Source organism: Populus nigra, chromosome 16, assembly GCF_951802175.1.
Source record: "Populus nigra chromosome 16, ddPopNigr1.1, whole genome shotgun sequence".
Lineage (NCBI taxonomy): Eukaryota > Viridiplantae > Streptophyta > Magnoliopsida > Malpighiales > Salicaceae > Populus > Populus nigra.
The window spans coordinates 9509388-9534932 of NC_084867.1; the positions used below are offsets into that span (position 1 = coordinate 9509388).

Here is a 25545-nt window from a genome sequence, read left to right on the forward strand (position 1 = left end):
GACCTGTATATTTTTTTTACATATAGAAAAATTCACCCCCACCCCCCACCTCATGCAACGTAGCGTGGATATACAAACTGTAGCAGATTGTAATTATCCCATAAAGAGTTGTGATTAGAACTCTTAGTTGTTTGGTATTCCATGTCTATCACTTATAATATTTATCTCCTATTCTTCAAGAGATAAACCTGTACAATAGACTATAAAGAAGCCCTCTATTCTTGTATTTAAAAGTATGAATGAAAACGTGAAATAGATTCCTCAATTCTATATGGCATCAGAGCAGGTTTTCTAAAAATCCCTACAAATCCACTGAATCACATTACTCCTCAATACAATGACTACCGAATCATCCTTTCCTATTATACATGTCCAAACTAAAAACTTAGGTTTCAATGCTGGTATAATACTTATCGAAACCAATTATGACACTTGGTCTCAAATCATCGAAATGCAAATTGCTGGTCGTGAGAAACTCGATTATATTATTGGCGAATCAACTCAACCTGATACAAAAGACCCTTCTTACTCCAAATGGTATGCCGAAAATCAAAAAATTAAAGGCTGGTTACTCACATCAATGACCTCAGAGATTATGAAAAAGTATCTTCGCCTATGTACTGCTCGTGAAATTTGGAGTGCTCTTGCTAAAGTAGTCTATGATAGATTAGATGAAACATAAATCTTTGCTCTCAATCAACATGCCTTCTCCATTCGTCAATCTAGTTGTTCTCTTCCTACATATTATAGTGAGCTAGTTGAAATATTTCAAGAACTTGGTTACAGTAACAAAAGTCAAAATGAGGGACCCTGAAGATATTAGTATGTATAAAGCAGCAGTTGAAAAATTAAGGATACACATCTTCTTAAATGGCCTTGATGTTGAATTTGAGCAAGTACGAGGAGAAATACTTCGCATGGATCCAAGCCTGGATCTTGAATGCACATATGTATATATTCATCGTGAAGCAAATCGTTAAATCCTTCTAACCAGTGACCCGACTACTTCTTATTCTGTGGCCATGTTAGCTTGTCAAACACACTACCTGTCCGACAAACTTACTCTGGTTCCATTGGTTCCATGGTGACATCTTGTAGCTTTGATATTGGAAACAAATAGTCTAGCTCATCTAGATACTGTACTAATTGTGGAGACACTGGACATACTAAAAGCCGATGCTATGACTTGACTGGATATCCTGAATGGTGGGATCCTTTTAAGGCTCCAAAACGTAAAGGCAAGACTCCACTTGTAACATCATCTATCTCCACCGCCATAACTGAAATGTCTTCACCTAATACTAATGCTACTGCATTACACATCTCCTTAGAATCACCAGGTAAGCCGTTTGATAAACCTACACCTATTGGATCTTATGCATGGATTATTAATTCTGGATCAATTGATCATATGTCCTTTGATACTTCCTCCTCTGTCTCTAAATTGAAACCATCTGAAAAATATGTTGTGTCTATAACAAATGGAACTGAAGCCACGGTTGTTAGAAAAGGTTCATTTTCTTTAAATAAACTAAATTTAGACTCTGTTCTTATAGTTCCTTCCCTTAATTTTAATTTGATATTTGTCTCACAAATTACAACTTCTTTGAATTGTTTCGTGATTTTTTGGCCTGACCATTGTTTTTTCAAGGATATCAAGACAAGGAAGATGATTGGTTGTGGTACTAAAAAGGGGAAGCTCTATTATCTTGATCTCACATCATCTAGATTAAGTGCATTGGCTCAGTCATTATCAGTTACTAGTTCAACATCTATGTCTAATATTTGGTTGTGGCACAAGCGATTTGGATATATTTCATTTGGATATTTAAAACATTTGTTTCCTGAATTATTTTGAAACGCATCTCCACCATTGTTTAAATGTGAAACTTGTGAATTGGCAAAGAGCCACCGTGTTCCTTTTCCACCAAGTTTGAATAAAAGTCCTTTACCATTTACACTTATACACTCTGATGTTTGGGGGCCTGCAAAAGTTCCAACTTTGAATGGATCACGTTGGTTTGTCTCCTTTATTGATGATCATAGTCAAATGACTTGGGTATGTTTGATGAAAACAAAGCAGGCTGTGTCCTCACTTTTTAAACAGTTTTATTCAATGGTTGCTACTCAGTATAAAACTTCAATTCAGGTCCTTTGCACTGATAATGGTGGGGAGTTTGTCAATTATGAGATGAAGCAATTTTTACATGGTTAGGGCATAATCCATCAAACTACATGCCCCTATTCCCCTTAACAGAATAGGGTTGCAGAAAGAAAAAACAGATATCTCCTGGAAATGGTTCAAACCATACTATTTGAAGCCATTATGCCCTTTTATTATTGGGGCGAATCACTTACAACTACTTTGTATATAAGAAATCATATTCCATCCCACAACGTAGACTTCTATACACCACTTGATACATTAAACCAAAGTTTGTCCTCACCACTCACACCAAACCTGCCCCCAAAAGTCTTTGGCTGCATTGCCTTTGTACATATACCAAAACATATCCGTTATAAACTTCAACTATGTGCTCTCTGATGTGTCTTTATTGGTTATGGTCTCCATCAGAAAAGGTATCGGTGTTTCCATCCACCCACTCACAAATTGTATGTCACCATAGATGCACAATTTCATGAATACCAGATGTACTTTCCTGCAACAACAACTACAAATCAGGGGGAGGAAAGTCTTAACTTGCAGTATCTTAGCCATCAAATTGAGAACAGAAGTCACACTTTAACTGAACCTAAACCACCTGAACAGGAACCAGCAGAACCAGAACATATGGATGTAGCAATTGAGCCAACAATGATAGCCTTTGTAAATAATACTTGAGCTTCAACCGTATGACCATCCTAATATAACTGAACCAAATGTATCACAATAACAATTATCTCCATTTGATGCTTCCATTCCTCATGAGTTACCATCAACTGATGAATCACAGGTAAATCCTGAACCTCCACTTTGAATACTTCTTAACTGTATCACAAGAGGAATTCCTAGAGTTTATTATGAACCTATTCGTACTTCTACCCCTAAATACCAATTAAATAATTATGTATCTTACCATAGGCTATCAAAGGCATGTGAATCATTTGTAAATAAATTATCTACTGTGTATGTTCCTAATAGTGTGTAGGAAGCTATAAAGGATCCTAGGTGGAAAAATACAATGAATGAAGAAATGAAATCTCTCCAAAGAAATGCAACATGAATGGTGATTGACTTACCTGTAGGAAAGAAACCTGTGGGATATCGATGGATTTTTTCAGTCAAATACGAAGCTGATGGTGATATTGAGAGGTTTAAAGCATGGCTTATGGCCAAGGGATATAGTCAAATATACAGGATTGATTATGCAAAAACTTTTGCACCAGTGGCTAAAATAAACATAGCCTGTATTCTCTTGTCATTAGCTATAAATTTTGATTGGCCACTATGTCAATTTGATGTAAAGAATGCATTCCTGCACGGGAATCTCTAAGAAGAAGTATAAATGGAGTTGCCTCTAGGATGTCAATTACAGGTTGAAGGAAGCAAACAAGTTTGTAAATTGCAAAAATCATTATATGGTTTAAAGCAATCACCAAGAGCTTGGTTCGACAGATTTACAAACTCAATAAAGGCATTTGGATATCAACAGAGTAGTTTTGACCATACTCTCTTCATAAAGCATAAGGAAGTGAAGCTCACAATATTGATTATATATGTTGATGATATGATTGTGACAGGAAATGACTCTATTGAAAAGGAAGCCCAGCAAACTTATCTCTCTCATGAATTTGAAATGAAAGATCTCGGATCTTTAAAGTACTTTCAAGGAATCGAGGTCTTGAGATCTAGACATGGTATACTCTTGTCACAACAGAAATACACAATTGATTTGCTTAATAAAGTTGGCATGCTAGCCTACAAATCGAGTGACACACCTGCTGCTGAAAATGTCAAGTTGAGTGCACTTTCAAATCAGATTCATACAAATAAAGAACAATATTAGAGGCTGATAGGACGATTGATGTATCTTGCACATACTAGACCTGACTTAGCATACTCACTTAGTGTTGTTAGCCAATTTATGCACTCTCCTAGTGAAGAACATATGAAGGCAGTACTACGTATCTAACAATATTTGAAATCTTCTCTAGGTAAAGGAATTATGTTCACTAAGAGAGATACTTTGAATATCGAAGGCTATACTGATGTAGATTGGGCTGGCTCAATTGACGACAGACGTTTAACTACAGGATACTTGAAATTTGTTGGGGGAAATCTGGTTACATGGTGAAGCAAAAAACAAGGAGTTGTCGCTAGATCTAGTGCGGAAGCAGAGTACAGAGGTATGACTAAAGGTGTATGTAAGCTGTTATGGATTAAAAATTTGTTGCAGGAACTCAAGATTTCACCACCATTTCCTATGAAATTATACCGTGATAACAAGTCTGCATGTGACATAACTCACAATCCTGTTCTGCATGACCGAACAAAGCATGTGGAGATTGACAGATATTTTATTAAAAAACAACTGGAAGCAAAGATAATTGAAGTTCCTCATGTTCGATCTCAAGATCAACTTGTTAACATTCTCATTAAGGCAGTATCAAGTAAAGCCTTTCACCAAGTGTTAGACAAGTTGGGCATGCAAAATATCTATGCACCAACTTGAGGGGGAGTGTAGCAGATTGTAATTATCTTAGATTGTAGTTATCTTCTAAAGAGTTGTGATTAAAACTCTTAGTTGTTCGGTTATATTCCATGTCTATCACTTACAATATTTATCTCCTATTCTTCAGAAGATAACCTGTACAAGGGATTATAAATAAGCTCTATGTTCTTGTATTCAAAAGTATGAATGAAAACGTGAAATAGATTCCTCAATTCTATACAAACTAGTACAAGACTAATACAAGTGCTTTTAGTGCTCGTTTGAGAATCACCAATTTGATTGTGGCTTTGGCTTTAGTTGTGACTGAGACTTTTAATTGTTTGGTAATACTTTAAAAACTAATATCACAACCCCTTCCATGTGTTATTTTCAAAAGCTATAATTTGTAGTGTTTCAAAAGCCACATCCAAAGGTAAAAGTCATAATTTTCCCAGATGGATTCTCAATACGTCTTATCCAAATCCATCTCGTCAAAACCAACAAATGTCGATAGCATAATCGAGTTTTTGTGGAACTCATAGTTAATTCTTTTTTAGAAATAACACAATTTAGAGAGTTGCAGCTGACATATATGATTCACGAGTCACATGCGACTCTCTTTAAATTATATATAAAATGGTCGTGAAAAATCTAATTTGAGGAGAGAGGAGAGAGAAAAAAGAAAGGAAAAAGAACCTCAGAGACACTTAGAAGCTCCAATGACGACATCACAGGTATCACCAGAAAGATCTTAACGAGACGAATCCAATAACAATAAGGAATGTCAATAATAAAGACCAAAATGGGCCACATAAGCTTCTCAAAAGTGGCGAGACACGCTTGCTTTGATATTGTTAGATTCGTCTCATCAAGATCTTTTTTGATATTTGTGGTATTATCATCAGAGTTTTGATGTCTTCAAAATCTCCCACCCCCCCCTCTCTCCCTCTCTCCAATTTAAATTTGTATAGATCATTTTATAATTCTAAAAAAGTCATGTGATACTTCCTACTCGAATTGCATATATCATATATGACTCTCTCTGCTATATTAATTTCTTCAATGTTTTATGGAATGCATTATTTCTCTAATTTTTCTTTTGAGTGTGCTAAAGTAAAATAAAAAAAACTCTTAAAACATCTAATCCGAACCCAGCTCGTTTAAACTAACAAATGTCAGCAGTATAATCATAAAAAATGACTAAGAAAAGTACTAGCCTAGATGTAGCCAACGTGGTAATTTTCAGTTTGTGAGAGGGCTGGAGAATCTTTGGTAGCCCGACAATTGAAAAGGAACGTACATTTATAATTTGTTGTCGTCTATGTAACCAACAAAAGCCTATTTTCTTCCTCTGGACCACCTAGATTGCCATTGATATATTGCTGTAATGAGCTTTGTCACTTCTCATGACTCATAATTTCCACTGCTTCAAAAACTTTCTTGAACCTCAATAATTTGTGGGGAAGGGGAAGGAATCGTAGCCCCCCCCCACCCAATCATACACTCTATCAATGACTTCCTTTTCATGCATATCCTCCATATATATAAACTACAAAATATTGGGGGACTAGTCTACCACTACTACGGGGTTTCAAAACTTCTTTCTAGCAACCTCTCTTCGAAAAGGGTTTATTAATAATTATAAATATCTTCATATTTACAATAAAACGTCATTTGGCTGCAACAACAATGGAAGGAGCTGGGAGTAGAGAATATAGAAAAGGGTTGTGGACAGTGGAGGAAGATAGAATCTTGATGGATTACGTAAAGGTGCATGGCAAAGGGAAGTGGAATCAGGCAGCAAAAGTCGCAGGTTAGCATTTCTTTTTTACCTTTCCATGTAGAAGGGATTGATGTTAGTTTTAGAGCTCGTGGTGTTTTTTTTTTTTTTTATCAGCTAAAAGATTTGAATTAATGTTGTGGTTTAGGCCTCAAGAGAGGAGGCAAAAGCTGCAGGCTAAGATGGGTGAATTATCTAAGCCCTAGTGTTAAGCGCGGGGCTTTCTCAGAGGACGAGGATGACCTTATCATCCGGCTCCATAAGCTTCTTGGCAATAGGTTTCTCTTCATCTCGTATGCACGTTATATAATTTTGAGTTAGCATGCATCTCATTCTTTTTTCCCAGATAAAACATAATAATTAAGTCTTAAAAAATGCGTGGTAAATTTTAATAAATTGATTATTTGATTAATTTATTAATAAAGTTGGTGAATGTAATTGATTGATCGTCACTGTGGAGACAATGATACTATTGTTTCTTAATGATACTATCATCAGCAATTCTTTTGTACTCGTTAAAATTAGAGCTAGTTTCTGGGCTTTGTTGTTTGTTATTGAATATACTAAACGTCTGTTCTTATATATAGTTTCAATTTTTTTTAGGTGGTCTCTAATTGCTGGTCGGATTCCAGGAAGAACAGATAATCAAGTGAAGAATCATTGGAACACTCATTTGAGCATAAAGCTAGGGGTTAAGAAGGGAAAATCTAAAATTAGCTCATCAAAATTCTCCAAAAAAATAGAGGCGAATTTCAATACTAAATTAAGTTCAAATGAGAGGTTAATTCCTAGTAATAAAACTGAAACTGAACTCCAAAATGTGATAGAAGATAGTCATGAAAAGGAAATAGAAATCACTAGCACGCATGAGCCAATATTGACAAGTGATTGCTATGAGAACTTTTGGCTTTTTAATGATGATTCATATCTATATACTCCTAGTTTAATGGAACTTTTAGACGAGTCTCTTGAATCTTTCATGGCATGATGACTTGTAAAGCGCCATTTTGTATCTCAACATCTTTTTTTAATAAATAATTACTGTCCTTTTGTTTTTTGTTTTTTTGCCCGTAAATTAACATGTACATGCACGTGTTCACATGTGATATCCTGAAATGAGGCTCAGGATTTTCAGCAACTCATTCCAATATTGATATACTTTCAACAAACATACAAGTGAATGCAACCCCCGCTTTTTTTTTTTCTACACTCCATGATAGTATTTGATTATTGTTTGAGATAGAGAGATAAGGAAATATCATAACTCGATTTTGACCTCATTTTTTTAAAGATTTTTCATAAAAAAGAATAAATAAATAAATCAAAGAAATATGTTTTTGATGCATTTTGGTTGTTCACATGTCTATTTTATGATTTTCAACTATTTTTCAATTGTTAATATTTTTTTTTTCAAAAAACAATTCAAGAAAATCCAAAAAAAAAAGAAAAAGAAAGAGAGAGATATAGTGGAGGTGACAAGTGGGAGATGTTATTGTTTTTATGTGGCATAAAAGTGAGAAAAAAAAAAAACAAAAAGGAGAAGAAGCTAATGTGTCCCTCCTACCATACAAAATCCCATGTGAAGAAAGTGGATATTTGATCAAACTAGTATAGTTTGATAAAAGTTTCTGTGAAATAGCATAGTTTTGACTCAGCCGCTTTTAAAAAACACGGTTTTATTAACAATCGTTAATGATAATAGCGGTTGTAAACAACTGTTATTCTCATTAGCGTTTTATTAAACAACTGCTATTACTATTAACATTCATTTAGAAACACTAAATAACTGTTATCGAGAATAACAGCTGTGCCCCACACCTAGTTTAAATGTTGAACTAAGTCTAAACCACAACAAAACTAAAAGTCAAACAAGATCTATAAATTATCAAACCTCATATCCATAATTCAAAGTTTAATATTTTAATATCATTTTTATTTGTTAATTATTATTCCAAATTATATGTGTTTTTTAAACATCATTTTTATTTTTGTATTTTTAAGTTGTTAATGAATGATTTGAAATTTTAAACAACTTGTTCACATGTTTATATGTTTTTTGACGATATTAAATCATGCTTATATAAACAAACTATGAAAATACATAATATGTAAGATAACTTTAAAATCAACATGACAATTTGACAAAAACAATATTACAAAACTAGTAATAATAAAAATAACCCTTAACTAGAAAAATAACACAACATAATTATACACTACATAATAATATATCTTAGTCTATCTATGTCTTCTGCGATGACAGGTTGTTGGACCAACTTTATCAATAGCATGGCTTCCACTTGTCTATGTGATCTCATCTTTCGAGACAATATCATTTAGACTCAATATCTCTCTTAACAGGTCAAGTATAGTACAATATGTCTCAAGCCAAAAAAATGCATAATAATGAACAAGTCCATCATCAACATCATCAAGATCACGAAGATAACCTACAACACATCGACCATCATGTATCAACTGTCCAATCTAATATGAAGCAAATAGATATTATTAATTCATAAATAAAATACAATGATTTTGTCAAAGCCTATAAAAAAGTAACAAATACTTACAATATTCTGAATCCATCTTGCATGTGACTCATACTCCATCTCTTTGCATGAAGGAACTTGCGCTTGGTTAGATGTAATGATTTGACGTGTTATACTCAGGTACCAACCCATGTATTTCTCCTTAGAAATTACAGGATGCACCTCTCTAAAAACAAAATTTCTTCATGCATCCTACATCAATATATGTTAGAGATAGTGGATCATCCAATTATAATTAGCGTGCTACCTGAATGATTAATGGAATGCAACTGATCACTCGTATCTATGTCATACGAGATATGTTGCTTAAAGCTAAATTGTCGCATCACACGGTCCGAGCAATGCAACTCAACAAGTTCAAAAGGTACAAGAAGGACAACTGATGTCCATAAATCCATGACCAGTGTACATATAAAAAAAGCATATGTCATAGTATCTGTTGAGTAAGGATTTCACACAACCTATTGAAACATTAACAATGCAATCATTTCTCATTATTTACCAATATCAACCCATCAAAAATTATTTCCCAACATTTATAAATATAAAAAAATTTCACCATCAACCTATGCAATAATTTCATAACATTTACAATATCCAAAAAATCAAACATCGACGCAAGTAATTAATTCTCATTATTTACCAACATCAACACACATAATTATTTTAACGGATTTACCAATATCCAAAAAATAAAACAATGCAAGTAATTAATTCTCATAATTTACCAATACCAACTCACACAATTATTTTAATAGATTTACCAATATCCAAAAATCAAACATTCACACAAGTAATTAATTCTCATCATTTACCAACAACAACACACAATTATTTCACTGTCATAATTTATTAATATACCTAATTTGATTGTCGTCTATCTAACTCGATTTGATAAAATAACAAAACATAGGTTGGATTATGTTCAAAATATCTACTCCCACATCATCTGTTAATAAATAAGCAATGATATTTATTAAATAAGGTTTCCAAGAAAAATATTCTTAATCTAAACAACATAATTTTTAATCTAAACAACATAATTTGTATGTTCAATAACATATTACTTGTATCCTAATGAAGATTATATATCAACCTCTAAAACTTGGATAGACATAACAGGTATAGACTCAATTTGTGGGCGCCCCAAGTGTAAATGCTCCCTCCCAGGACCATAGCTTTATGTGAAAAAAAAATACAACAATTAGTAACCAACTCAAATATAAAAAAATATAATACAAAAATATTGGTAAGTTAAAAAAGTTTTCCCAAAGCCATTTCATGGATAAAGCATTCCTCTTGAACATTTTAGGAAGGGGTACACGTCCAAATACACTCTCGCATAAAGTTATCTTATTTTGAATATCCACAGCAGTACACGCTTGCCCATTTATAGACAAGCCAAGTAGAACATCAATGTTTTGCAATGTAGGTGTCATCTCCATGACACGAAGGTGGAACATATGAGTCTCCTGTCTCCATCTCTCAATGAGCGCCGTGAACAAGTCATGAATCTCATGATCCATCTTTATGTATTGCAGACATGTGATGTAATAAAAACCTGTCTATATAATTTATGGAATCATCGGATCTGGAAGCGGCATCAACTTATAAAATTTGCAATAAATCTTACCCAAATCCTGCATAATAAAAGAAGAAAGTTTGATGTATTAACATGAATTATAGGGTAATTAGCACAATAATTAATCATCTTTGTCAAATGAAAAACAAACGTACATTCCTATTCCATATGGCATGTGATCTATGTGACTCCTGCAACCATAGAATGGATGGATCAATCGGTCCAGGATCCATGTACCGAGGAACTCTACGGGAAGATGAAGATGATGCGCCTCACGAACAAGGCATCTTAACCAAGTGTACTTATAAACTACAAAATATAATTCAAAATTAAAAAATAAATATTAGAAATAAAAAATTGAAATTAAATTAAAAATAATAATAAATGCACATGGACATGTAATTTTCTAACTTGACCGGTGTAGTAGTGGTGATGGTGGCTTGGTGGGACACATAAGCTTGGCTGACGGTTTGCAATAAAAAAAAAAGGTTGAAATACTCGTGGTGATAAGGTGAAGATGATTCTTAGTGTTTTAATGGAGATTGGACAGTGTTTTGGGCGTTTTGGCGGCTTTTTTCTTCATCCATTTTATTTTAAACTATCCATTTCCCCCTTAGCATTGTGATATTATGTTGTTTTATAATTAAAGGCTTCATTTCTTACTATTGTTGTCAATTGAGCATTTTTTAGTATATCTAAGTTGGTTCTCAATTATTTCTTGTTGTCTTTAAAGGAGAAGTGCAGTATCATATAGCTAGGGAATCTTATTTCTATATGAATGATAGCCATAGTACCATAGGCAAGGAGAAAAGATGTTTCTCATATGAAAATTCTTGGATGGTCTTGTAAGCCCATATAATTTCGTTAAGGAGTTCAACCCATTCACCTTTAGCTTTTTCTATCTTCTTTTTAATCTATTCAGTAATATCTTGTTGGTAAGTTCTATCTATCTATTAGTTTGTGGATGTGATATTAATGAGAACTTTTTTTCATTGTGGAGCTTTTGGACATTGTTCCTTTATCTTCTTGTTATCAAACTGGGTGTCATTGCTTATGATCAAAACTCTAAAGAGTCCAAACCTAAAAATAATTCTTTCTTTATGAAAATGAAATGATCTTGTTTATAGTTATTTTCTATAGGGCTTCAACTTCTACCAATTTCATGAAATACTCAATACATTTTAGGATAAACTACCTTCTTCCTAAGGCTTTAGGGAATAATCTAGGTATATCAATTCTTCATTGGATGAAAGGTTACAAAGACATAATAATGGGTAGTTCAGCTAAAGGTTGGCACTACATAAGAGCAAGTCTCTAGCACTTGTAATATTTCTTTACTAAGTCAGTGGTATCCTTCAAGATAGTAGGCAAATAAAAGCCTACTTATATTGTTTAGGAAGTTATGGCCTTGGCTTTTACATAAAAGCTATAGATCCTTTCATATATTTCTGTCAACATATATCCACTTTCTTTTAAAAACAAGTATTTTAATAAATGACTAGTGGTTAACCATTTATACAACTCACCATCTAATAGACAATACTTATCTACATGCCTTGTTAGTCAAACAACTTCTTGTCTTTTGGTAATTTTTCTATAAGCAAATATTGCTTAAGTAATTTTTATCTAGTATAATTTTTATGGTGGCTACTGTCTTTGTTTCCTCTTATTTTATGCTTGACTTTTCATGTATCTCAATCCAAATATATGAGATAATTATATTAGGTTATTAATGACAAGCTTTGAGAGGAGGTATACCTTGTCATTTTCCTTTAATGTATTTTTTTTTATGAAGATTGCGTTTCCTTCTTCTCTCCTTAAGTTTAAATGTGCTTGAACTTTCTATTGGTATTTGGTTGAAAGCTTATTGGCTTCAAGTTATCTAATACAATACCCCACTACAAGCTGGAGATCATTAATATATATGGAGGATAGACATTAAAACTCTCAATCAAGTCATGGCTAGCTAATAATACCTTATATTCTACCATATTATTAGAGGAAGAAAAATTCAAAAGAAATCCCATATTAAAAAAAAAATCACCTTTTAAAGCTTATCAACACAATTCATACTACACTCACATTAGTATTTGAGGATCCATCCATATACAACCTCTACGGGTCTCAACTTAAATTGGACTCTATTGTTTTGTGTTTATCTAGTGTTGGAAGATCTTTGATTGAGCACTCTACAATTAAATTTGTTAGAGTTTGCGCCTTGATATTCGGTCTTACTTGGCACTAGAGTTTGAACTCCCCCATTTTAATTGCCTATTTTACTAAACATCCTAACAAGTTAGGTTTATAAAGAATCTATCTTAGACACTAGTCTTTCAACACAATCATTTGATGTGTTTGGAAATATGGTTTGAGCTTCCTGACAACACTAACCAATATAAGGGTCATCTTTTCAATCTTTAAGTATTTTGAGTTAGCAACGTGGAGAGCTATGTTTTTATAATAATTGGTCTTTTGATTTCTTCTTTATCTCATACTAGAATTACTCTATTCGCCAAGTTTGCCACCTTTAAATAAATAAAAAAAGATCCTTTTTTTTCTCTAGGTTATGAGCAAACTTTTAGGAAGGATAAATTTGACTTTATTTTTTAAAGGTTGCTGAAATTTTAGAGTCCATTCAAAACTAATGATGTTTGTTAGAGTCTTGAAAAAATGCAAACACATTCTCTTAAATGAGAATTAAACTTGGTTAAGGTTGTTAATATATCTCTAAACAATTGAGGAGGGGTCATGTTTAACATGGCTTAGATCTTTTAAGGACTGGGCTCGATCCCTTAGTTATTAATTAGGAATCCTAGAAATTTTCCTCACTTTATTGAAAATGCACACTCCGTAAGATTCAACTTCATTTAGTGTAGGCATATAACAAAAAAAAAAACCTTTTTATAAATATTAAAGATGTTGCTCAAACTTTATGTTTTTTAACTAGAATATCATCAATATAGACCTTTAAGTTTTTACCTAATTAGTCTTGGAAGACTTTGTCCATTATTCATTAGTAAATGGCTATAACTTCTTCAAGCCAAAAGGTATGACTCAATAACAAAATGTCTCTTTGTTTGTGATTAATGTTATTTTTTCTTCATCATCTAGATGTATGAATATGTAGTGATACCTTGAGTTAACATTTAGGAAGCTCAAGTACTCAAAGCTAGTTATAAAGCCAACCAATTTATCGATCTAAGATAGTGGAAAGTTATCACTAAGGCATGTCTTGTTGAGGTTAGTAAGGTCTATATGCATATGGCGTTTCCCATTTGTCTCATTCACCATCACTATATTAACCAACCATTTTAGGTACATTAACTCACAAATAAACCCAACTTTCAATAGTTTATATAATTCCTTTGAAATAGTTTTTTGTCTTTATTAATTAAAATTCCTTTTCTTCTCTTGTATTTTGGAGAAAGATGGGTATACATTCAAACTATAATAAGCCACCTCTGAGTTGAAGCATGGCATATCCAATGGCTTGGAATCAATGTTGTATATTTAGGTATTAAAGAGCTTTATGAGGGTTTTCTCTTGCCTAGGGTCTAAAAAATACCTAATTTTGGTGATAACACTTTTATTTGAAATAAGACTGCTTTCTTTTAGATCTTTTACTATTTTTATTCATACTTTAACTTTTTTTTTAAGAGGTGATATTTGGTCCATCCACAAAGTATTCCTCCTATTTAAATAGGTGCAAGTGCATCACCTAGAAACCATCTGATTTCCCTTTATAGTTATAACTTTTTTATTTATATAAAACTTCATCGTTAAGTAATTTGTCCTAATCACTGCATTTTTCTTTTAAAGAAGTGGTCTTCCAAGTATGACATTGTATGTTAGGTCCATCCTAATCACCATAAAAGTTTATTGGAGAGTGAAACATCCGGGATAAGTGTCAATGGTGATAGGTAAGATTAATATACCTTTTATTGGTATATATTTCCCTTTTGTCTTGATCAAAGGGGTTTTTTACTAGAGTTAACTTAGATACGTTAACACCCATCTATATCATGGTGTCTCTAATGAGAATATTGATAGAACTTTCATTATATACCAATACCTTGTGTACCTTATGATTGGACATGAATGTAGTAAATAACAAGGCATCCTTATAGAGAAAAGTCGTCCTTTCCCATCTTCTAGAGTAAATATAATAAGCTCATGACAAAGGTTCAAAAGTCATACAAACAATATCTATTTTTCATAAGTATTTCATCTCCCACTATAATCTCTTCCTATGAATTTCCTCTTAGGATTATATTGATCTCTAGTAATTAATTATAAATAGTGTCAGCTTTGTTTCCTTGCTTTTCATCTTTTACTTATTTCCTAACAAATTATTAGAGATACCTCTTAGCAATGAGTCTTTTTATCTTTTTTTAGAGCATAATGCTCCTTTGTATCATATTTCTTGTCTTTATAGAAATGACAACAATAATTAGATTATGATTACCAATAACTTCTTTCATTAGTGGTGGATATTATATAAAATACTTCATTTTAATATCTTTTAACACTTTAGTGCTAATGGTGTTTAAAGAAGTTGTCATCAACTCAAGGTTTTTAAGCTTATCTCACACTAGTCTTATTGGGTTACTTTTAAATGCCTAAGAGTCATTAAGTGGTTACCTATGTTTTGGAAATTCTCCCACGTGTTTATAAAAATATGGATGCTCTTGTATTGCCACATTTACCTTTTCTACCAATGTATGGCTTTCTATAACCTATTTGACTTTGAGTAGAGTTCTGTTTAGAAGTGCATATAATCATTCCTATAAATAATAGTTATGCACACCATTAATCAAGGACTCTATAACTACATGCTCAAACAAGTCTTTTATTTTGAGAACCTCCTTATTGAATTTCTTAAGATGTACCCTGGTACTTCACCCTTCTCTTTATGTAATGGAAAAAAAAGGCCTAGTTAAGCTCTTTTTGACAAGTATGCTTATATTGAATTGAGCAATCAATTTGCTACATAAGTCAAAAAAACTAAGTATAGAACCAAGTTTTAAACTATGATAATAGGCTCGTGCAGATCTACAAAACATTGTGGGAAGGATTTTGTACATTGCATTGCTATCTTATATCACTAATTCAAGACTGCTTTTATGGTTTAGTAAGACCATCATAATTATCTAGGTCCATCTCTGTGGTGACAAAGCCTTTAGAAAGATGTGTGTTTAATATATTCTGGCACAATAGAGAAGATCATATCTAGTTAGCAATGTTTATGTTCTCCTCTCATCATTTTCTTTTATGTTTAAGTCCATTTTAGTGGGATTCTAAAAGGAAATGATACATTTGGTAATAGTTATGGTCACAAATGGTTGTGGCCTTGTGTTTTGATATATGAATATCATATTTGAAGGATCCTATTTAAGAGTGTTTTCTATGATGGTGAGACCAACTTTTTGGTATGGTAGAGGTGTGGTGGTACTATCATTTACTCTTTTGCATGTCATTTTTTCCAGTTTCTTTTAGAAAATAAAGTTGTCTATGTATAGGTATAATTAGTTGTAAAACAACTAGCAATATAGTATATGGTGGCAAGGGAAGAGCTTTGAGTTATTGCTAAGTAGTAACAACATTAGTGAGTGCTTTTTTTTTTGTTAAGTAAGATGATTGATATTTTTGGAAGTTGATAATGGTGAGAGATTAGTCACTCTTCCTCCAAAATTTTCCATGTTAGTTATGGAAAACCTTAAAATAAATGTATGAAAAAATAAACTAAATTTTATTTAATTTCTCACATATGGTACCTCTTATAAAGTTATTGAAGCTTAAAAGAGAGTTGGGCTTCTCATAACTAATAATAGACTGGTGAATATATTAAAATGAATGGGCCTGGTGTTACCTATAAAATAAGTCTCTCATGTATTTTTTTTAAGGGACCTTCCAATACTTATGTTGGCGTAATAAAGGGTAAACAAGAAAAACATATAGAAACAATGCAAGAGACTAGTTGAGTGGTAAAGAAGATGTTAAGTGATTTGCCTTTGATGTGTGGATAATAGGAGTATTTATACATATAGCTATTAACAAGATCACTTGGCTTACTTGGCGAATATAATATGAAAAGTAGTGGTTTAACTAATGAAAAGAGAATAACTTATCTAGTGAAAAGAGTAACTCACATTGATATTATTTTTGATTGGCTAAAGAAACCAACCACTTGATTAGTAGTATTATCAACCAATGATAGAGATTCGCTTTTGTTGTAAAGGCGCGTGTCATGTAATTTCATCATTGTACCAATTAAATGAAAAGATATAGTGTGAGAATATTTATATTTATAATTTATGTATTTTGTGTGCTAATCACGGAAATAGAGAAAAAGAAAAAGAAAATAAAAAGATGAGAAAAGAAAGAGAGAGAGAAAGGAGCTGCTAGCCATTTGGCCCTAGCCCAAAAGGCTATGATATTTTTTGTATTAACACTTATTATGCCAACTTTCAAGGCCACAAGAATACTCCTATTATGCTTGTGTTGAAAAGTCTAATTTCTATTAATATCTCATATTCCTTTTCCTTTTTGAATATAATTGATCTCCATCATCAGTTCTTATTGTTACCATAATAATGAACTCAGGGTATTTTGAGTCAAATATAAAAAAAAAAATTATGGCATAGAAATTGCTTCAAAAAATTCAAGTAAATTCATGGCATTTATGATTAAACCCGCTATATGTAGAGAAGAACTACAAATGTGGTTTCTTAGGTCCTTCATAGTCATTAATTGGAAGGGGCAGGGTCGTACGTAGAAGTTTGAAGACACCAAAATTTAGTTGTCACCATCTCATGATTTTAAAGGCTTATAATGATAAGTACTTATTAAATGTACATTGACTATTATGGAGAATACTACTATTTTTGAAGTTGTATTTGCCCATTTACTTTTGGTTTAGAAGGTGTACAACATTTTAAGCTGAAGATTCTGATTGAATCTCTCCAGGTGCTTCTATTAGTCAACATTTGCAATTGTGGATATGCTGAGGTATTGAATCTTATTAAAACTTGTAAGTTGTCAATAATTATGAACATATATTTCCTTGCATTCTTTATTTTATCTCGAGGAACCTCCACTAGATAATCCAAGTTCCTATTATGTTCATTTGTGACCACAACACTAGTTGGTATTAGCTGTTGGAAGAGGATTTCGACCTTTACATCCCTTCTAAGATGTAGTATGGTTCCTTGCACTGCAGTTGTTAATGGGAGCTAATCTGATAAGTCTCGAAGGATAACCCTACTTTATGGTATAGGTATGAAAACCAATTTGGTGGTTTTTTTGTTCAACAATATTCTATATAGGTTTTCAAAGTAATAGATAATAATTTTTGAAGGTATTGAGATTCACCTTAAGGTTATATAAGGAATACCATTGTAAAAGGTTGAGGGTTTTATTAATTTTGCACTTTCAAATCTAAAGAATATTAGTGGAGGCGAAATTAGATGTCTATATGTAAAGTATAAGAATAATAAGTTCTACCAATCAGATGTTATGATGTAACTTCTAAAAAATAGTTCATAGTGAAATACTTGTGTTGGTTTGTACATGGAGAACCCTATGTTCCTTACGAGATCATGTTAAAAAAGATTGTTGGCTCATTATCTAGTTCTAGCAGCATACATAAAGTTATAGATGATGATAATAATTGTTATAGGACTATGGTAAAGAATGCAATGAGAATTAATCACGGTTATTCAAATGAAGGTTCATGTGTCGATAGAGAACTAAATGTAGATGCAACTAAGCTTTTTAAACTTTTAAAAGATTCAGATGAACCATTATGGGATAGATGCATAAATCATAGTAAATTATTGTCCATTGCACGAGTGTTTCCCATCAAGTCAGATTATGGGTTAAGTGAGGCCAGTTATACTAGCACCATCGAATTAGAGAAAAACATTTCAACTGAAGGTAATAGGTTGAAAGAGAACTTATATACTGCAAAACCTATGATGAAACCTCTTGACCTAGGATACAAAAAAAAATTAAATTGATATGTGCCCAAACTTATACATGTTGTACTATGGTGAAGATGCAAATTTAATCGAGTGCAAAACCTATAAGCATGCTCAGTATAAACCTAACAATGATAAAGAAAGGATATTTGACAAATACAAAACACTAAGATAATTCTAATCACTACTAGGCTGGAAAGGTTATTTATATATTTGAATATAGCTAAACATATGATAAGGCATCATTTACATGAAGTGGTAGATGGAATTATAGTGCACTCTTTTGATGGTGAAGCATGAAAACATTTTAGTAGGATACATCCTTTGTTTTTAATGAAACCATGAAACATACATCTTGGGTTATGTTCTGATGGGTTCAATCCATTTGGATCCTTTGTTGCACCCTATTCTTGTTGGCTCATCATATTAGTAATTTACAACTTACCCCTAAGGATGTGTATGGGATTAAAATTTATATTTTTTTCTATAGTCATACCTGGTCTTCACAATCCAGGTAGGAATATAGATTTTTGCCTTTGACTGTTAATTAATAAGTGAATTAGTTATGGTCATTAAAGGATTTGACATATGATGTTTCAAAGAAATAAAATTCTCAAATGAAGACAACATTGATGTGAACTATAAATGATTTTCTTTCATATGAAATGGTTTCTGAATGGAGCACATGTGAAAAAATAGCATATCCATATTATATGAAAAACAATAAGGTTTTCACCTTAATGATTGGTGGTAAAGCTTTTTTTTTTTTTATTCCCACTAGAGGTTATTGCCAAGTTATCATCGATACAAAAATAAAAGAAAGGACTTCTTAAGCGGTAAAGCTGAAGGGGATGTTGCACACCTAGAACTATTGGGTATATTGTTTTTTTCTTAGATATAATGTTTTTTTTCTTGTTTGTTTAACTTAGATCGAATGTTTTAGTAAATATATCCATGTTTATTTGCAATTAATATCATTATTTTACTTAGATTTTGGCGGGTTTTTATGTGGATTGTTAATTGGAATTATGGTTCAATTAATATCAATGTGTTTAAAGTTATTGATTATATTTAGGATATGTGGAGAACAATATAATGAAGTTTTTAAAGATAATTATTTTGCGACCTAAATTATTTTATGAGTTCGTCTAACATCTTATATCCAAGGGTTCAATTGAAGAGCTTTTTCTTTTTAATTAAAATGAGTTAAATCTTTGATATAAGTAGACATACATGCTTTTATAATGTTGATCAGTAATAACTCTATGTATTGTACCTAGAAAATGATCTTGTGTGGTGAAAATGATGGTCATACATGTTTTAGGTTCAATCTGGTCAAAACATAGTTTAGGCATACTAAACTTTGGATAATGCCTTGCTAAATAGCAATTTAAACATGTTAAACTGAGTTGAGAGCAGTTATTTGAGTCTTGATGTTGTTCACAAGCTCATTAAAGTGAGTTCAAAATTATTTAGGCTTTTTTTTTTAATTTTTAAATGAAAGTTTGAATTGAGATTGGGCTTATGTTTATCAAATAATTAATTAAATCAAGAATATTATGAACTAATTTTGCATTTAAGGAAAATTCCCTGTTATTACGTGCAAAATTTACCAATATGTAATAGTAAGAACATGGAATTTTAGGGTAGGGTCCTGTATAGGAAGATGCTACTAAGATTTTATAAAAAATAGATATAATGAAAAATTATATTGGTTTAGCTGTTTTGTTTAGATATCGAGAAAAAGTTTTGCATCGAGACGGAGCAATTCTACTTTTTTAATCAGTATTGTACCCGAGCCTACGATGCGTTTAATTAGTAGTTTACCTACTATATAGGCTACTGATGCAAGCTTGTCGAATACAAGCCACAAATCTGGCATCCCATCTACTAGTGAACTATTTTCTAACAAGCTTATAGTGGAATAGAAACTAGATCTCATCATGTCAAAAACATTTCTCGAAAATAACATTAACAAATTGATTAAGTGTTTATATAGTTTTTTATTAATTAATTGGTTTGTAGGTTTACAAATATGAAAGTTGAAAGCATGATAACATCGATGGAAGTGCATTTGTACCAATGAAGCTATCTTATACATTATGGATGCCTATGGTTGAGGCATAGTGGGGATAGTTTAAGGTTAATAGATAAATAATCAATATTTTTAGATAGTATATGTATTTTTTTAAATTTTAAAACTAATTATTTTATGAAAATAATTATAAGAGAATTTTTTAGTGGGATGCTGCAAACACTAGTGTGGCTAGGCAAGTCTGAAAAAATCACAGCGGAATTAACTTTTAGCATGTGAAGTGTATATCTTTTATGAAAATGTAATATGTTTTTTTCGTTATGGTTCTTTTGTTTAACAAATAATGAATTAATTTCTAAAATAGATTAAGTAATTTATGGTATAACACGCACAACTACGCTAAGAGAAGAGTCAAGTTAGATGACTTTGAGATGTTAAAGAATTATAGATCTCCCAACATCATTGAGAGAGTAATTGAGAGACATATCTTAAGTTCTTGACATCGGAGGGTTTTAGGAGGCAGTCACAAAGTCGATCCTTGAATATAAACAAAGAGACTCACGATTCTATTAGCAAGTATACTGGTGGATCACTTTCTTTTATTAACCATGCAAAGCGTGTGGTAAAAGTCTATTTTATTTTTAAGTAATGTTTTTAAATGTTAGTGATTATTTGTGACAAAGTTTAACTAATTATTTATTTTCCAGGCTACAAAGCTTGGGCGCGAGCCAACTTGATGGAGTTGTATATGAAAACACATACGAAAGGAGTATAGATAGAAAAGGATGCAACAGTTTATGGATAGTCGAGCTAGGATGTTTGTTGTAATTAAACTTTGAAACCTTTAGAATATTTTTTTTGAACAAATGTTTTTTTTTATATGCTTGACTTGTTTTGTTTTTTATATAGGAAAATGTAACGCCAATATACGTACCAAACTTGGAGAGGATCTTTTAACCTATCTAGAATATGATTCAAAATTGTGGTTAGAAGCGGGAGTAACTGGTGGACCCGATATAAATTGAGTTTATAATTTTTTTATGATTAAAACCCAAGATAAAAGGGCAGACTGTAGTTTCTTGACCGTAGGAACCCCACAATCAAGCCCGAGGCATCCATCACTAGCCATTAAAAAGTTGGTTGAATAACAAATTGATGCTATGATGACTAAACTAAAGGCCAAAATAAAGGCGCGATATGAAAACATGGTAGAAAGAAACGAGAGCAAATGTTGACATATGTGTATGGTCATTATTCTCCTCTTTATGGACCTCTAGGAGATTTTCCTCCCCCTCCATCTCCATATGCAATGTGAATTTCTTTCTAATGTATAATTACATTTGTAATTGATTTTACATTTAAATTAATAATATAAAATATATTATTCAATTTAATTTAGTTGTTTAATGTTAAATTGTTTGTTCTAAATAAGCATATATTGAAAAAAAAAGAATTACTGAAATATCAATGGAATCACCGACAAGCATAAAATTTTTTTTTGTTAGGGATTCCGTCAGTTATATTTGATCCATTTCCTCAAAGACTTACATAATGTTGTGAATTGTTTTCATATAAACCGATGATTTTACCGATATATTTTTATATTTATCAATCTTTTAGTTACATGCGGTGAATTATTGAATTATTGTTCATAATAATTATTGATGGATTGGCTCAGAAAAAAAAGTGATAAATTTGCACCAATATATTATATTGGTGTTTCTAATGGTAATTATGTTCATCAATTAAATTATCTACGGACATGATATCCCTGATAAAAAAAACTCGCTGATTAAACCGTTGGTTATTTTTACACCAATAAAAATATATCTTATTAGCCGATGAAATATTTCGTTGATGAAAGTCAATTTTCTAGTCGAGCTTGCCGCAGCCACAAAACTTCAATTCCAAATTAGTTGGCCTTCTCGTTTGCTACTTTCCTTAAATTAATTGCCTTGTAATTTATGAATTTTGGATTTTGGTAGCAACAAAGATGTATAAACTCACGGGTCACTATAAAAATACACCAAAGAGAATCTTATTTCGCTCGTGAAACATTGGTTTAAGGGTATTAACTTCATATTAGTTGTATTAACTTCAATGTTTAAGGGCTCTTGTAAGTGTACTGACTTTTCACTGCGCCCGAGAGTCCATTTTCTGGTTTGGAGTTGGACGGCAAAGGCATGAGATCTGCAGTCAATTTTGACCCCTTTTAGGCTTCCCATTTAGTCTTGTAATTAATTAATTAATTAATATCATGAGATAATGTCCCGTTAATCCTCTAATTGATCAATCATTTTTTTTTTAATTTTTAGATAATAGAATAACGTTGTTTGGTACTCTATCAAATAAATAAATGAGACATTGGATCATTATCTCGTAAGAAGAAAAACAACTTTAAAAGATGTAGTTCAACTTATTAGATCATAAATTTACTTTAGAGATTATCAATTTAAATTTTATAAATTTCAGAATTACTAAAAAATTATATAGTTGTTAAATTAATTGAGTTGGTACAAATTAATTTAAACAATTATATTAATAAAAAAACAAAAAACAACAAATAGAGCATGGTCCATTTCGTGCTTGACAAGTCATTGCTCGTATAATAATTGCCCTATTGAATCTTTTCTTGTCACGTTTTAGCAAAATAAAATCCGAAAATTTCCCTCAATGAAGGGCCAGCTCTCGTCGTATTTGTTCAGACAAGACTCTCTCGCAGGGTGGAAGTCCACCAAATCAGAATGGCCTCCGTATCATCACCTTTCTCAATGTTTGCAGCTTCTCCTTCTGCCTTGCATTGAGATGTGTGCATGGTAACGAATTGCTTGCCCATCACACTCACTCTCGAGTCACGCCCTTGATTGATTTGAGAGAACATAAGCTACAATTACAATTATAAATTATAATTATATATAAAAAAACTAATTGTGATACCAAAAACACCATTATGTCCCCACATAGCAGTGTTTGTCAGAACAATGCCCATTTATTTTCTTTTTTTAATCTTTTTATGCCTTTTTTTTTTATCTCAGCTACTATTTTATTTTTAATTTTATCTTTAAAGTTAAGTTTTTTAAAATTTGAAACTGGAAAATTGTTTGTGTTAGCTTACCATGGGTTCTTGATGAATGCAATGTTTTTTATGTTTAATTTGACAAAAATAAATTTAGTTTTGTTGCTTGAAAATATTGAAAATGCAGGACTGGATTTGACATTATATATAAATGAGGTTTTTTTTAACTAAATTTCACAAAGAGTTTCATTTTAGTTTTTGTTTCCCTTTATCTTGTAGGAAAATGTAAAATGAGGTTGAAAAAGAATTTTTTTTCTATATTAATTTTATGTTTTTTTAACCATTTTAGATTTTTTTTGAGTTCAGATATTATAATCTCTAATTTTCTACCACTCATATGGTGATAAAAAACTACCCTTCAAGACTACACATCATTTATTGTGGCAGATAATGTATTGTGTGAATTTTTTTTTGTAAAAAACAAACAATCCACCAGATAAAAAAAGAAAAAGGTCAGGTGTGTGTACATAGTCTTGCGAGCCTTAGAGCATGTTCTTTCATCTCATGGGCCAGGTACACTAGTCTACCCAAACCAAGTGTTTGACTTTTAAATTTTTTTTATCTTAGATTTAGATTTAAATTTATTATTATTATTATTATTTTATCTTTGATTGGATTTTTCCCATAAATGTCTACTTTTAGTGTTGTAAAATTAAATGAGAGGTGGATTCTAAAAAAAAAACTATATTGAACCTAAGCATTGAGTCATAAGTTTTGTGAATTAATTAGCTTCACCCGTTTCAATTCAAAATATTGTTGTTTTAATTTTTTTAAAATTAAGATGAAAAAAATGGTGTTTTTAAATATATATTTTTTAGTTCAAGCTAGATCTTGAAATTTTTTAATTGAAATTCATTTATTAAAAAAATAAAAAATATATTTTGTATATTATTTAAGGAAGTATAATTCAATTCTTTTTATGATTATAATATATTTTTCTAATACTAACAAGCATTTTGTTTTATGAAATTCTTCATGGTTTTTTTCTTAAATTTTATTGTAACGTTTTTCTTTGCATATCAATTTTGTTATTAATTATAATTACATAAGAACCTTGATTAATAAAATCAAAGTTATTAAATTTAACTAGATCCATGAGGAAGATTAATCTGGATTAATAAAAAATAATATAATTTTAAATATATATTTTTTTAAAAATTAAATAATGTTACTTGGAATTTCTTTTCCTATCAAGGCCATGTTTGTTTCTCGGAAAGTGGTTTTCGGAAAACCATTTTCCAAACTTTTCTGTGTTTGTTTGCCATTAGAAAAGTTGGTCAATGGAAAACATTTTCTAGTGAAAGGAAAATTTAGCTTGGTTTTCAGGAAAGTGTTTTCCTGGAAAATTTAGGCGGAAAACACTTTCCGGAAGTTGTGAAAAATTTAAAAATATCATATTATTTGCTGATTATATCAAATTTGGTCTTCAAACTTTTGATTACTATATATATTTTTCAATTTCATCTCTTAAAACTTAATTTTTATATTAACTTTGGTCTTCATTTTTATAATTGTTATTTGCTTTCCCCTTATCATTTTTTTATTGCAATTTTTTATCTATCAAATTTGGTCCTCATTCTTTTGATTGTTACTTATTTTATTTGAAATAATTTATGAAATGTTAATTATTATTATTTTAATTTCTTTATTTTTTTTATGTTTTAGATTTGATCTCTATTATTTTGATTATTATTTATTTTATTTGAGATAATTTATGAAATTATATTTTTTTCAATTTTATTTTCATTTAACCTTTTAATTTGTAAGATTTATTCCTCATTATTTTAATAAACTTGAGAAAAACAAATATCAATAAGTTATTTTTCTGTTCATTTTCCATAACATAATCAAATACTGGAAAATATTTTTTAATTTATTTTCCATTACAT

The 25545-nt window shown here is 31.2% G+C and overlaps 1 protein-coding gene across 1 annotated transcript; it reads left to right on the forward strand.

The window, feature by feature from the left end:
- The first annotated feature begins 6061 nt into the window (after window positions 1–6061).
- Window positions 6062–7489, forward strand: LOC133675491 (transcription factor WER-like). Its single transcript, XM_062096895.1, has 3 exons — window positions 6062–6465; window positions 6581–6710; window positions 7036–7489. Exons 1-3 carry the CDS (start codon window positions 6342–6344, stop codon window positions 7418–7420), a joined length of 639 nt encoding a protein of 212 aa, XP_061952879.1. The 5' UTR covers window positions 6062–6341; the 3' UTR covers window positions 7421–7489.
- The last annotated feature ends 18056 nt before the right edge of the window (window positions 7490–25545 follow it).

Excerpts from the sequence above, each read along its gene's own strand:
- LOC133675491 (XM_062096895.1), top strand. The coding sequence starts at position 6,342 with ATGGAAGGAGCTGGGAGTAGAGAATATAGAAAAGGGTTGTGGACAGTG. Across the intron at positions 6,466-6,580 it reads TCAGGCAGCAAAAGTCGCAG|GCCTCAAGAGAGGAGGCAAA; the intron begins GTTAGCATTTCT and ends GTTGTGGTTTAG. Across the intron at positions 6,711-7,035 it reads CATAAGCTTCTTGGCAATAG|GTGGTCTCTAATTGCTGGTC; the intron begins GTTTCTCTTCAT and ends AATTTTTTTTAG.